General features: G+C 36.5%; 1 protein-coding gene across 6 annotated transcripts in view; it reads right to left on the reverse strand.

Annotated features, from left to right (window-relative positions):
- Nucleotides 1–15138, reverse strand: part of CLCN3 (Cl-/H+ antiporter 3) — an 89276-nt gene that overhangs the window by 64834 nt on the left and 9304 nt on the right. For 4 of the 6 annotated variants that reach the window (XM_081811033.1, XM_081811047.1, XM_081811063.1 and 1 more), the window contains exon 2: nucleotides 11741–11916. In XM_081811033.1, coding sequence (XP_081667159.1) covers nucleotides 11741–11900 — 160 coding nt within the window. In that variant the 5' untranslated portion in view covers nucleotides 11901–11916. The remainder of the gene's footprint in view (nucleotides 1–11740; nucleotides 11917–15138) is intronic. The other 2 variants (XM_081811042.1, XM_081811038.1) reach the window with 1 other exon arrangement.

The raw sequence follows: 15138 nt of genomic DNA on the forward strand, positions 1-15138 counted from the left end.
ATACTGTTTTCCAGAGTGGCTGCACCAGTTTGCATTCCCACCAACAGTGTAGGAGGGGTTCCCCTTTCTCCACATCCCCACCAACATCTGTCATTTCCTGACTTGTTAATTTTAGCCATTCTGACTGGTGTGAGGTGGTATCTCACTGAGGTTTTGATTTGGATTTCCCTGATGCCGAGCGATGTTGACCACTTTTTCATGTGTCTGTTGGCCATTTGGATGTCTTCTTTGGAAAAATGTCTGTTCATGTCTTCTGCCCATTTCTTGATTGGATCATTTGTTCTTTGGGTGTTGAGTTTGATAAGTTCTTTACAGATTTTGGATACTAGCCCTTTATCTGATATGTCATTTGCAAATATCTTCTCCCATTCTGTCAGCTGTCTTTTGGTTTTGACGGTTTCTTTTGCTCTGCAAAAGCTTTTTATCTTGATGAAGTCCCAACAGCTCATTTTTGCCCTTGCTTTCCTTGCCTTTGGTGATGTTTCTAGAAAGAAGCTGCTGCAGCTGAGGTCGAAGAGGTTGCTGCCTGTGTTCTCCTTTAGGATTTTGATGGACTTCTGTCTCACATTTAGGTCTTTCAACCATTTTGAGTTTATTTTTGTGTGTGGTGTAAGGAACTTCCAGCTCTATCACAAAGCTGTCCTCATCAAGATAGTATGGTACTGGCACAAAAACAGACACATAGATCAATGGAACAGAATAGAGAGCCCAGAAATGGACCCTCCACTCTATGGTCAACTAATCTTCAACAAAGCAGGAAAGAATGTCCAATGGAAAAAAGACAGTCTCTTCAACAAATGGTGTTGAGAACTTCATTATTCTTATTCACAGAAAGCAACCAACTCAGAATTTCTACCCTAGCAACAATTCAATCACCAAGCACCTAGCATGGTGTCTGGCCCAAAAGGAGCCTAATAATTATCTGCTGAATGGAATATGCATAGAATTGAGTCTTGAATAAAATACCAAAATTATCAGTTATCTATGAGTAGTAGGATTATGAAAGATTTTCATTTACTACCTTATATTTTTATCATTCACATTTTCTACAACAAACATATTTTGCCTTCATTATTTAAAAGTTTAACTCTTCCCAACTCATTTTTTAAAATAAACTTTATTTTGGACTAATTTTAGATTTACAAAAAGTTGCAGGGGCGCCTGCGTGGCTCAGTCGTTAAGCATCTGCCTTCGGCTCAGGTCATGGTCCCAGGGTCCTGGGATCGAGTCCCACATCGGGCTCCCTGGTCTGCGGGAAGCCTGCTTCTCCCTCTCTACTCTCCCTGCTTGTGTTCCCTCTCTCTCTGTCAAATAAATAAATAAAATCTTAAAAAAAAAAAATTATAGATTTACAAAAAGTTGCAAAGACAGTATAAAGAGGTCCCAAATACCTCCCACTCAGTTTCCTCAACTGTTAACATTTTAAATTTCCATAGTACATTTGTCTAAACTAAGAAACTGACAATGGTACATTACTATTAAGTAAACTCCAGACCTTATCTAAATTTTACCAATTTTTCTATTAATGTCCTCTTCCTATTCCAGGTTTCAATCCAGTATATCACAATGTATTTTAACATGTCTCCCTAAACTCCTCTGGCCTATGATAATTTCTCAGTCTTTCCTGATTTTTCATGACCTTGACTGGTTAAGTGTCCTGCAAAATATCCCCTCAATACAGGTCTATGTTTCTCTTGTGGTTTTAGTGGAATTATGGGTCTTTGAAAAGAATTATAACAAAGGTGAAGTGTCTTTCCTGTCACATTTTAGGGGTATGTAATATCCACATGACATCACTGGTGATATTAACCTTCATTACCTGGTTACAAAAGTGTCTGCCACATTTCTCCACTGCAAAGTTACTGTTTTCCCCTTCTTTTCCAATTCTATTCTTTGGAAGTAAGTCACTAAGTCTAGCCCTCCATTAAGAGAGAAAGAGGTAGGAAGTAAGCTCCTCTTCCATGAGGGTGGAATATTTAAATCATTTTTTTTTAAAGACTTCATTTATTTATTTGAGAGAGTGAGAATGAGAGAGAGAGTGAGAGAGCACATGAGATGGGGGAGGGTCAGAGGGAGAAGCAGACTCCCTGCTGAGCAGGGAGGCCAATGCGGGACTCCAGGATCATGACCTGAGCCGAAGGCAGTCGCTTAACCAACTGAGCCACCCAGGAGCCCTATTTACATAAATTATTTGGAATTCTTCTACAAGGGAGACTTGTCTCTTTTCCTCCATTTATTTATTCATTCGATCATTTATATCAATGTCTATCATTTACATCATATTTACATGCTCATTTATATTTATTTTATACTTTAGTTACAATCCAATTGTGCACTATTTATTTTGTTGCTCAAATTGTTCCAGTTTTGGCTATTTGGAGCTCTTTCAGGCTAGTTCCTGTGTTCCTTGGATAATCCCTCATCCTTCTGTTTTTGTTTTTTGTTTTTTTTTGACACTTCCTTACTTCTCCTACTACACATAATCTGGGCTCATCTTGTATATTCCCTGCCCAGTTCTACAATCAGCATCTCTCCAGAGAAATCCATTACTAAGTCCTAGAGTTAATCATTTAAGACTTTTGTGAACCCAGGATAATCTACCTGAATGTCATGATGTAATCTGAAAGCTGCACAAAGTGTAAATAATTTTAAACTTTGAGCACCCAAGCCAAAATTGCCACAAATGACCCTCATACATAATAGCAACACTTTCACCCTTTCTTTTTAAAAAGCTATCTTATTTTGTTTCAAAAGCTGAGCTGAGTTGGGTGGGTAGAATAGATATTTTGCATTCATTTTTCAGATAAGAAAACTGAGAAATAGAAGTGATGACAATGAGTAATGTCAGGGAGCCAGATATTGATAGAGGCAATATCTTCTATCCCGTGCCTTCTACCTCTCAGACCACACCACCACTGTGGTGGGTCCCTCCGCAATACAGCTGTAACAATATAGGTACATTCATAGTTCCTGCTACTCCACTGAATATCCTACTGTAGGCTTCCTACGTGTCCAGTTAAACCAAAACTTTTCTCTATATAACCATACTAATTCAATAAATAAAAAAGGAAAAAATACTCCTAAAAATCATAAAAGATGATTGGCAAATATGTTAAAATAGACTTTTTTTTATAAAACAGCAACTTCTAATGAGCTTCTGCTATGTGCATGCCAGTATATTAGGCATTGTAAGAAGGGAGGATAAAATAAACAGCATATGTGGCTGTCCGTGATATACTAACATCCCGTCCTCACAAAGTTTAGAAATAAGGAAAATAAGATTGCTTATCAAGAGTTAAAATATGTAATCAATACATAATGGATCACTCTAAAACTATGTAGGCAGAAAAATAAATGACATACAAGCCAACAAGATTTACTGGGATAATTATACTGAAAGTACAGCTTAATGTAGGAGGAGGGCAGGTTATAAAGAAAAAGGCAAGTAAGGAAAGTCAAGTAAGCAAACACAGTAAAAGCAATACAATTAACTACATAGGAGGGGCCCCTAGCCCAAACCTGAGAAGTCTGGTAAGGTTTTCCAGAGGGCGGGAGGTCTAACGTGAGAAGCAAAGTACAAGTAATAATTGGTATATGGGCAAAGGAAACATGTTCAAAGACCTGGAGATATGACAGCTGGGCACAAGCCCAACCCTAACATTTACAAGGCCCAGACCAAGAGTACAAAGGAAGACCCATTTGCCATGTGATTAAATATTTAAAAGTTATAAAGCAAGTCAACAAACTATTAAAGAAATATATTCTATCCTCCTACATTAACAAATACACCTTATAATTCCTTGTAAGTTTCAGCTCGGTTTTACAGATCTATAGCCAAGCTGGTGACAATTTGGAAAACACTGCAAAGCATGAAGAAAATTAAAAGCACCCAAATTCCATCACCAAGAGTAAAATCATTATTTTGGTGTATTTCCCTCCAAAGTTGTGTGCACATGTACATATAATATTTTAAGGGACGCCTGGTTGGCTCAGTCGGTTGGGTATCTGCCTTCAGCTCAGGTCATGATCCCCCGCATCAGGCTCCGTGCTCAGCGGGAAGCCTGCTTCTCCCTCTCCCTCTCCTTCTGCCTGCCTGTCTGCCTACTTCTGATCTCTCTCTCTCTGTCAAATGAATAGATAAATCTTAAAAAACAATATTTTAAGAGAAATGACTTCACATTATATATATATAAAGATTCTGCCCTTTTAATATAAGCCCTTCCACTCTTAAAGCTTATAATACAAGTCACCTTATTCAGTTACCCAATGTGCATTTTGTAGCTGGCTTATCTTAAAACAGAATTCTAAATGTGGGGTCAAGTGTGTTCTATAGACCCCTGGAGGTCTCCAAGATCTTTTTCAGGGTATTTATAAGGCTGACACTGTTTATAATAATACCCGCATTATTATTTAAATGATATATATGTATCAGTTTCCTACTGCTAATGTAACAAATTACCACAAACTTTGTGGTTTAAAAGAAAACAAATTTATTCTCTTACAGTTCTGGAAGTCAGAAGTCTAAAATCAAGGTGTCTGCTGGGCTACACTGCTTCTGGAGGCATCATTAATACATAGTATAGACAATTATTTGATATTCTGGCAGGATTCATTGATGTATTTTAGAGTATTTTGGAGAGATGGACTGTACAGAAGGTTTCAGAAGTCACCAGTGTGTGTGTGTATTTGTTTTTAATTTATTTTTATCTATTTTTTTTTTTTTTGCTGAGGGTTTGCGATACATTAGATAGCAGTGATTTTAGAATTATCTTTTGGAAAAAAAAAAAGAATTATCTTTTGGAATTATAACAGAGCTATTTATTTACATTCAGCCAGTTTTCCTTAGGAAATTAAAGAGCCTAACAAAGCCTAAGACTGAATAGAAGCCATTAGAAGGCCTCTTAATGAAAAGTGGAGGTTAGGTGTCCTTTGTGAAAATATTTTATATCTGCCAGAAGATAGAATCCAATATCCAATGGGAAAGGAACACAGAAGAAAACAGAAATAGCTACCATACACTGAGTCCTTACCATGAGTTAGTTACTGTGCTAAAGATTCTATATACATTATTTATGTATTAAAGTCTCTACACACACTTAATTCTCAAAGCAATCATTTAGTGAGTACTACTACTCTTTAAAGAGGAAAAAAACAAAGGCATAGAGAAGCTAAGTGACTTGCAGAGGTAGTAACTGGCAGAGCCAGGATGTAAATTCAGGTCTACAATTTAAAAGCCACTAAACATAACAGATCTTCATTCAACACATATGCCAAAACGCTATCAGTACTTTCCAATGATTAACTCCTTATTTTTGTTGGTATACTAAAAAGATACAGGGGCGCCTGGGTGGCTCAGTTGGTTAAGGACTGCCTTCAGCTCAGGTCATGATCCCAGGGTCCTGGATCGAGCCCCGCATTGGGCTCCCTGCTCAGCGGGGAGCCTGCTTCTCCCTCTTCTGCTCCCGCTGCTTGTGCTCTCTCTCTCTCTGTCAAATAAGTAAATAAAATCTTAAAAAAAAAAAAAAGACACGGAGTCATGAAAGAATATTTAATACACAACTAACTGCTTGTCCTACTGTCCACTTAAATGCTCCCCAGATATTAAGCAGACACAGAAACGAGCTCTTCCCTCTGACATCTGCATCTGCCCTAGGCCATGAGGGTAGATCTAATCTGAGGCCCCCATTTCTTCTAGGATGTTACCCTTCCAATCGCTGTTAACAGGACCATATCAGCTATGCTGAAAGAAAGGATATCACTATCTTACAAAAGAACATTTACCCTCTCACAACATAATACATTTTCCTATTGCTGGGACTTCATGTATTATCTCCCCTTCTAGAACACTCTGCAGTTCTAAAGGGGTATCAAAATAATATCCTTTTTCTTCGAAGTGTAACATCTAAAATCTGTACCACCCAATTTAACACTTACATAGTTCACTGTCAACTGCTGTTCCACATTTTGTACCTTCAACTAGACTACCTTCAAGGACAGAATCTATATGGAAAACACCAACGGTTGCTTACCCTACAGTACTCCAATTTCTTCCTTGCTAACAGAATTTTAATTTTGTTTGATTGGTATTGTGCCTAATTTTAAGGAACAAATTATGATTCTTCTAACCAGTCAGTAATCCCATTCCTCTTCGTCAGTGATCAGTGTAGGTATGGGCATATGACCCAATTCTAGCCAGTGATATAAGAAAAAGTCTACTGATACTGTTCTAGGAAAAGTATCTTCTCTGGTGAGAAAAAGAGCAACAAAAAATCCTTTTTTGTATTTCTTCATTGGTACTCTCTCCTATTGAAAACCACAAATAAAGACATCATCAACACTTGATGGCAGTGTGGAAAGAAGGAAATAGTTAGGTCCTCCTAGGGGTTTTACTTCCTTGAGTTAATCCTGTATCCCAGGTAAAGGGCTAAGAAACTACTTAAACACAGAAAAATGGGTAGACTATTAAATGTCACCTGATATGAATATTTGTGTTTATCTGGTTTATAACTCATAATTAAAATTAGGAAAAAATACAGTGATGAAGAGAGCAAATAATTAATAATAGCAAAATACTATATTTTCTTTCTGTATTTATTTATTTTTTTAAATCAAAGAATATCCAAAACTGCCAGGGAGCATACAAGGCAGTAAGAATTTAAAGTGCCAAGATTCTGAAAAAAAGTGAAGCAGGTAAACTCAACAGTCTCAACCACTTTTTGCCCTTGAGCCTTTTCTTAATTCATAAGTATAGAGACTGAGAACCCCAGCAGAAAGTGAAAGGGGGAGCTTTTGGCAATGTTATGCAGTCGAGGAGACAAGATCTGAAGTTCAGAATCACCAATGTGGACTTGAATGGCCCAATATCCTGGAGAAAAGAGACAGAACAGAACATTCTATGATACTTTTCCCCTAAAAATATTTATGGTTCCTAAATTTTAAGAGCAAGAGGCTGAGAAACTAAGCAAAAAGTGGTTAAGAGACTAAATTGATAAGCAAAGCTGTCCGTAGTCTCAAAATGCAGGGAGATAAAAACTAAATTTCAGCACCCAACAAAGAGAAGGAGTCTTAGTAAACACACAGCTTTCTACTAAAATCCTCAAGGGCTATGTCCTAAAAATAAAGTAAGTCAAAATATAGACTAACTCTTAGAAAGTCTGAAACCATGCTGCAAATTCTCTTGATCTTTAATGGGATCAATGTAATTTGCTCCTAGACTACCTGTCTACCAAGAAAAAAATTAAATATGCTATGGTGAAAATATCATCATCCAGAGTATCTATAATTTTTTGTATACAATATCCAGCATTCAATCAAAAATTACAAAACATACCTGAAGTCAAGGTCAAAAGACTAGAAAAACAAAAGAAAAAACAGGCAACACATACAGACTCACAGGTTTGTATAAGAATATTCAGGTATGGACTTTAAACAAGTGATTAATATGTTCAAAAAAAACCAGACAATTTCTCCCAGAATATAGCAATTTATAGGAAATTAATCAAATGGAAATTTGATGGCTGAGAAATAACTGAAATTCAAAACTTGATAGAAAACAATGAGATACCACTACACATCTGTTGTTACAGCTAAAATCCAAACTACTGACAACATCAAATGTGACATATATGTGGAGCAACAGGAACTCTCTTATTCACTGTTGGTGGGAATGCAAATGGTACAATCATTTTAAAAGACAATTTGGCAGTTTCTTATAAAACTAAACATACTCTTACCATATGAGCCAGCTACTACATTCCTTGGTATTTACCCAAAATGAGTTAAAATATCCAAATGAAAAGGAAAAAAAGATTAAAAAAAAAAAACAAAAAACAGAGAAGTACATAAGAAACACAAGGATCTCAGAGTAAAGATCTAACACATGTAATTGGAGCCCTAAAAGGAGAGGGGAGAGAGAATGGCAGAAACAACACTTGAGGATTCACCGGTCAAAATTATCCAAAGATTAAAACAAAAAAGAAAAATCAAGTCACAATTCAGGAGGCTCTAATAACCCTACCCAGGATAAATACAAAGAAAACCACACTTAGGCAACCCTGGTTAAGTTTCTAAAAACCAAACCAAAAACAAAGAAAAACAGACAAAAGGGGAAAAAATAAGACTGATAGCTGACTTTTCAACAAAAATAATGGAAAGCAAATGACACAAGAATTGTATCTTTAAAGAGTTCAAAGAAAATGACTATAGGGAATGCCTGGGTGGCTCAGTCAGTTAAGCATCTGCCTTCAGCTCAGGTCATGATCCCAGGGTCCTGGGATCAAGCTCCACATCGGGCTTCCTGCTCTGCAGGGAGCCTGCTTCTCCCTCTCCCTCTGCCTGCCACTCCCCCTGCTTGGATAGTGTGCTCTCTCTGTGTCAAATAAATAAAATCTTAAAAAGAAAAGAAAAAACAAGAAAATGACTATAGACCTAGAAATATATAACTACAAATATATCCTATAAAAATAAAAGGGAAACAAAAACTTACAAACACTGAGTGAACTTATTGTTAGTAGTCAGTAATGAAAGGAAATACTAATGAGAGTTGTTCAGGCAGAAAGATAACTAACCCAGACAGAAACATGAAAATGCAGTATAGAATGAAGAGCAATAGAAAAAGTAAAGATGCAGCTAAATCTAAATAGACACTGACGGAGTGCCTGGGTGGCTCAGTCCATAGAGCGTCTGCCTTTGGCTCAGGTTATGATCCCAGGGTCCTGGGATGGGGCCGTGTTGGGCTCCCTGCTCAGTGGGGAGTCTGCTTCTCCCTCTCTCTCTGTCCCTCCCCCTGGTTGTGTGCAAAGGGTCTCTCTCTTTCAAATAAAATCTTAAAAAATAAATAAATAGACATGGACGTAAAACAACAATAATGTCTTGTGAATATAAAATATATGCAGAATTAAAACAGACAACAACAACAGCACAAAAAGTGGAAGGGAGATAAAATGAGGTAAAATATCCTAAGGTCCTAAAAAAAAAAAAAAAAAAATATCCTAAGGTCCTTGCCTTTTCCATGGAGTGGTAAAAGTACTCTTTTATAGAACTAAAAAGTCAAGAGTGCATGTTATAATCTATAGAGTAATGCACCAAACAAAATATAAGACAGTGTGTAACTAACAAAGTACTGAGAAGAATAGAAATAGAGAAAAAGAACAGCCATGACAAACCGAAAACAAATATAAAAACAGCAGATTTGAACTCAAATATATCAGTGATAACATTAAATGTAAATGGACTATATAACATGGTCTACAAGTCAATAAAAGACCAATGTGAAAAGCAAAACTCAAAATATATGATGGCTTTTGGCATAAAGAGAGAAAAATATTTCAATACAACAGAGTATAAAATCCAGAAACAGATCTACAGAAATATATCCACCTGATAGATGATAAAGATGTCACTGCAATACACAGGAGAATGGAAGGTTTTTTCAATAAATGGTGCTGGATCAACTAGTTATCCAAATGGGAAAAAAACTGAATCTAAATCTTTAATTTACATCACATATAAAAATTAGATGCAAGGTAGATTATAAATCTAAATGTGAAAGACACAAAAAATAAAACTTCTAGAAGAAAATCAGCTAATTTCTTCATGACCTTGAGGTATGGGAAGAGATCTTAAGCAGAACACAAAAAAGACAAAAATAAAGGAAAAGATTAACTGGATTTCATTAGAATTGATGGCATCTTCACCAAAAGATTCCATTAAGAAGTAAAATGGCATCGGGCGCCTGGGTGGCTCAGTTGGTTAAGTGACTGCCTTCGGCTCAGGTCATGATCCTGGAGTCCTGGGATCGAGTCCCGCATCGGGCTCCCTGTTCGGCAGGGAGTCTGCTTCTCCCTCTGACCCTCCTCCCTCTCATGCTCTCTGTCTCTCATTCTCTCTCTCTCAAATAAATAAATAAAATCTTAAAAAAAAAAAAGAAGTAAAAAGGCATACCAGAGCAAGAAAAGACATTTGCAATACATATATCTGACAAAGGACTCTTAATCAGAATGCATAAAGAACTCACAAAATAGGCAAAAAGCCTGAACAGGCAATTCAAAAGAGGCAATCTAAAAGCCAATAAACATGCAAAAAGGTATTTAAACTCATAAGCTTTCAGACAAATGTAAAATAAAACCAAAATGTGAGAATACTGCACCCACACTAGAATAGCCAAAATTCTTAAAACTGAAAATATCAAGTATTAGTGAAGATGTGGAGGAACTAGAACGCTCACACACTGCTGGTATAATAAACATGCTATAACTTACTCTGAAACTATCTTTGACAGGAGCTGGTACTACTGAGATCCACATACCCTATCAACTAAGAATTCCATTCCAAGGTATAAACCCCACAGAATTGTATATATAATGTGCACTAAAATACAGGTACATGAAAATTCGTAAGCATTATTAGTGATAGCCAAAATCTGAAAGAAAAAAAAAAAACTAAACATCCACCAACAATATATGATGAATAGAACAGAAAAACTGCAGCATATTTACACAATGAGATACTACATGGCAATGAAAATAATTACTGCTATATTCAGCAACATAAATGAATCTCAAAACATAAATGACACCAGACACAAAAGAGTATAAATAGTATAATTCTATTTATATAAAGTTTAAATACCTGTAAACTAATCGATAGAAGTCAAAATAATAGTTACCTTTGAAACTGGAAGGGGGAACAAGGGAGAATTCTGAAGGAACAGGTAATGTTTTATTTTTCGATTGAGGGATAATTATATGTGTGTTTTCACTTTGTACAATTTCTACACATATGATCTGCTGATTGTTATGATGGCTAATTTTATATGTCAACTTCACTGATCAACGGGATACCCAGATGGCTGATAAAACATTTACAGGTGTGCCTGTGAGGGTCTTTCCAGAAGAGATTAGCATTGGACTCAGTACACTTAAAAAAGGTGACCTAACCAATGGCAAGTGGGCATCATCCAATCAGTTGAGGATCTGAATAGAACAGAAGGCAGAGGAAAGGTGAAACTGCTCTTTGCTGGACATGGAACATCTATCTTCTTCTGCCTTCCGACATTAGCACTTCTAGATCTGTGGCCTTGAGACTTACACCCCTGGCTACCCTGGTTCTCAGGCCTCTGGGTTTGGACTAGAACTATACCACCAGCTTTCCTGAGTTTCCAATTTCCAGATGACAGACTGTAGGACTCAGCCTCCACAATCATGTGAGGCAATCCTTCATAATAAATCTCTTTCTGACCATGAGAGACGATGGACTCTGAAAAACAAACTGAGGGTTCTAGAGGGGAGGGGGTGGGAGGATGGGTTAGCCTGGTGATGGGTATTAAAGAGGGCACGTTCTGCATGGAGCACTGGGTGTTATGCACAAACAATGAATCATGGAACACCACATCAAAAAAAAAAATCTCTTTCTGGATATCTATGTATATACTATTCGGTTCTATTTCTCTGAGGATCCCAATTATAGTTGTATACATCTCCATATTATATTATATTTAAATTTTTAAGTTTACCCACATACAAAGTTTTCTTTTGGGGTAATGAAAATGTTTTGCAACTAGATAAAAATGGTAGTTGCACAATATTGTGAATGCGCTAAATGCCACTGAACACCTTAAAACAGTTGTTTATATGAATCAACTCAATTTAAAAAGTTACCCAAAAACTCAACCTCAACAATGTATAATTTATTAGTAGACATTAATTACCACAAATATTAAAAGTTGTAATGCCAAACTTACCAACTGCTGTGTCACCATCTAACAAATTGTCATCTTCAGAAGTCTGAAAGTCCATAATAACACCTGCTCCATCTAAAAGCTCCTCATCACTACTTGCACTTGTTATACTGTTGTAGCTGTTTCTATAGTATCCTCTATGGAACAGCTGCTCAGACTCCATTTAGCTGTCTGACTATCTGAAAAAAGAAGAAAAAATGGTTTCAACATTTTCCCAACATCTAATAAAAATCACCTAGTTTAATAGGACAAAATGAAACTTCTGATTCCTATATTTAAAAAAAATTACTGAGGTCATTCACTATAACAATAGCTAACTATGTCTATTGGGATGATTTAATAATTCTATTCTCACTATACAGCTATAAAAAGGAATGAATTTCTTCAGGTAGTGGCATAAAACAATCTGCAAGATCAATTGTTAAGTTAAAAAAGTACAAAGAAGAGGTGCCTGGGTGGCTCAGTTGGTTAAGCATCTGCCTTCAGCTCAGGTCATGATCCCAGGGTCCAGGGATCAAGCCCTGCATCACGCTCCCTGCTCAGCGGGGAGTCTGCCTCTCCCACTCCCTCTGCCCCTCCCCCTGCTCCTGCTCTCTCTCTCTGTCTCAAAAAATAAATAAAATCTTTAAAAAAAATAAAAATTAAAAAAAATTTAAAAGTACGAAGAAGTGGGGGACCTGGGTGGCTCAGTCAGTTAAGCATCCAACTCATGATTTGGGCTCAGGTCATGATCTCAAAGATCATGAGACTGAGCAGGCACTGGGCTCCATGCACAGCAGGGAGTCTGCTTGGGATTCTCTCTCCTTCTCCCTGTGCCCCTCCCCCTACTTGCATGACCTGGAGCATGTGAAGCACCCTCTCTCTCTAATAATAAATCTTTTTTTTTTTAAAGTACAAAGAAATGTTTAAGGTATACTACAATATATGTGGGGGTTTCTTACCCCAAAAAAGTGGGGGGGAGAGGACAGGAAGAAATACAGTGTATAATTGCTTGTGTACATATAGACTATCTCTGGAGGGATTTCCAAGAACATTGCCTACAGGAGAAAGGAACAAAATGGCTGAAGTACCAAGTCCAAAAGGGAGACTCTTTTGTCCCTTTTCAGTATTTTACCAGATGCAAGTACTAATTTTAAAATGCTGTAATTTAAATTTTTTTAATATGAATTTTATTCTTTCATTATTTTAAAATTTAAATCTTCAGAGTCCATTGTCAAATATGAGCCATGGAAAATATGCTAATAAGTAACAATTTTCATTTTTTCAAAGCAGATAATACCAAAAAATGCTTGTTTCATTGTTCTTACTCTCTATGCGTTAAAAACAATATTACTCCTAAATAGTTTGATTTTTTTAAATACATCTTACTTGCTTAACATCTAAATGAGAGTTCAAGATATTAGCAATAGACTTGAAAGGTTCATGTGTAGGACTTGAAAAATACAATCAAAAGCAGTCAAACCAGTAAGCCTTGTAAAACAAGAATTTAATATGTCATAATAAGTACATATGAAAATAAAAGGTAATGCCACTAAGCATACTCCAATTCTAGTGCTGAATTCTATACTGAAGACTTTTTTAAGACAATCTCCTATTCTCAGTAAACTGTCCTTCTGCACAGGGAAAAATAACCTCAAAGAGCTATAACAAAAATTATTTATAAAGATTTTACACTTCTTTTTAGAAAAACAAAATATTGCCAAAAACTATTTTTAACAGATTTATTATTACAAATTTCCTAACTTAAGGACTACTTTAGAGAAGGTAAAGTTTTGAATACTCCTTGAGAGCATGTCTCTATTCTCAGCATCTGGCACAGTGACTGGTACATAATATATGAATATATGAACAATAATATGAATATATGAACAAAACATCAAATTGTTATTCAGTCAATAAGATAAAAAAGAGAAATGTATTCAATTTTCAATAAACAAATGCTCTCTACAACAGTATTGATCTGGTCTTGGGAGAATAACCAAAAACTAGCACATAGATTAAAAAGAAAAACTTAACCGCTTTGCATTATTGCATCATTAATGTTTTATGGTTACCTCTACCAAAGACAGCCCATTATAACTTACTAAGATTTGTTAGAATGTACTAATTAAAGTAAAAGTTTTATATTTAAGATAAATGTTAAAATAGAATAGTATGAAAATAACTGTTCATGCTAAGAACTTTGTAGTGTCCATAGAGGCAATCAAATTAAATATTGTGGCTCTTGAGTAAATACCCAAAAGCCTTTTATTATTTTTTATTTTTATTGTTATGTTAATCACCATACATTACATCATTAGTTTTAGCCCAAAAGCCTTTTATTTTATTTTTTATTGTTATGTTAATCACCATACATTACATCATTAGTTTTAGCCCAAAGGCCTTTTAAAAAAATAAGCATGAATAGGGGTGCCTGGGTGGCTCAGTCAGCAAGCATCTACCTTTGGCTCAGGTCATGATCCCAGGGTCCCTGGAATCAAGCCCCGAATCAAGCCTGCTTCTCCCTCTCCCTCTGCCTGCCACTCCCCTTGCTTATGCTCTCTTTCTCTGTCAAATAAATAAATAAAATCTTTAAAAAATAAATAAGCAGGGCGCCTGGGTGGCTCAGTCATTGAGCGTCTGCCTTCGGCTCAGGTCATGATCCCGGGGTCCTGGGATCGAGCCCCGCATCGGGCTCCTCACTCCGCGGGAAGCCTGCTTCTCCCTCTCACACTCCCCTTGCTTGTGTTCCCTCTCTCGCTGTCTCTCTCTCTGTCAAATAAATAAATAAAAATTAAAAAAAAAAAAAAGGTCCCTAAACTATTAAAATAAATAAATAAATAAATAAATAAATAAATAAGCATGAATAATTCCAAGAATCCTTTTAATTTTGATGTATCAAAGCACGTATGCTAAGATTTTGGGAAGAACACAAACATTCTATTCTTCACTTCTTTACCTCATGATCAGACTAGAAGGGCTTAAGACATGTGATAAAACACATCAGTGAACATTAGTTGGAGGCTATATATCACTAAGAAATCTCTCTAAAATAATTACAAATGTCTGTGTACTGGGACCTCAATCAGCAAGTTCCAAGATATCTCCTCCATTTATCCCTAAAAGTGCCTCAAAAACCATTAGCAATAACTGGCAACTTAATTCTTTCAAAAAATGTTTAAAAAACTTAATTTTGGGGTGCCTGGGTGGCTCAGTGGGTTAAGCATGGGACTCGGCTCAGGTCATGATCTCAGGATTGGGAGACTGAGCTGGGCGTGGAGCCTACTTACAAGTCTCTCTCTGCCCCTCCCCCACACACGCGCCCCTCTCTCTCTCTCTCCCCTTCACCCCCCCCCCGGGAAAAAAAAAAAAAACTTAATTTCACCAATACCTCTGAGACATCTAGCCTCCACACCTTTATA

Source organism: Leptonychotes weddellii, chromosome 2 (genome assembly GCF_054177405.1).
Source record: "Leptonychotes weddellii isolate Sample4059 chromosome 2, ASM5417740v2, whole genome shotgun sequence".
NCBI lineage: Eukaryota > Metazoa > Chordata > Mammalia > Carnivora > Phocidae > Leptonychotes > Leptonychotes weddellii.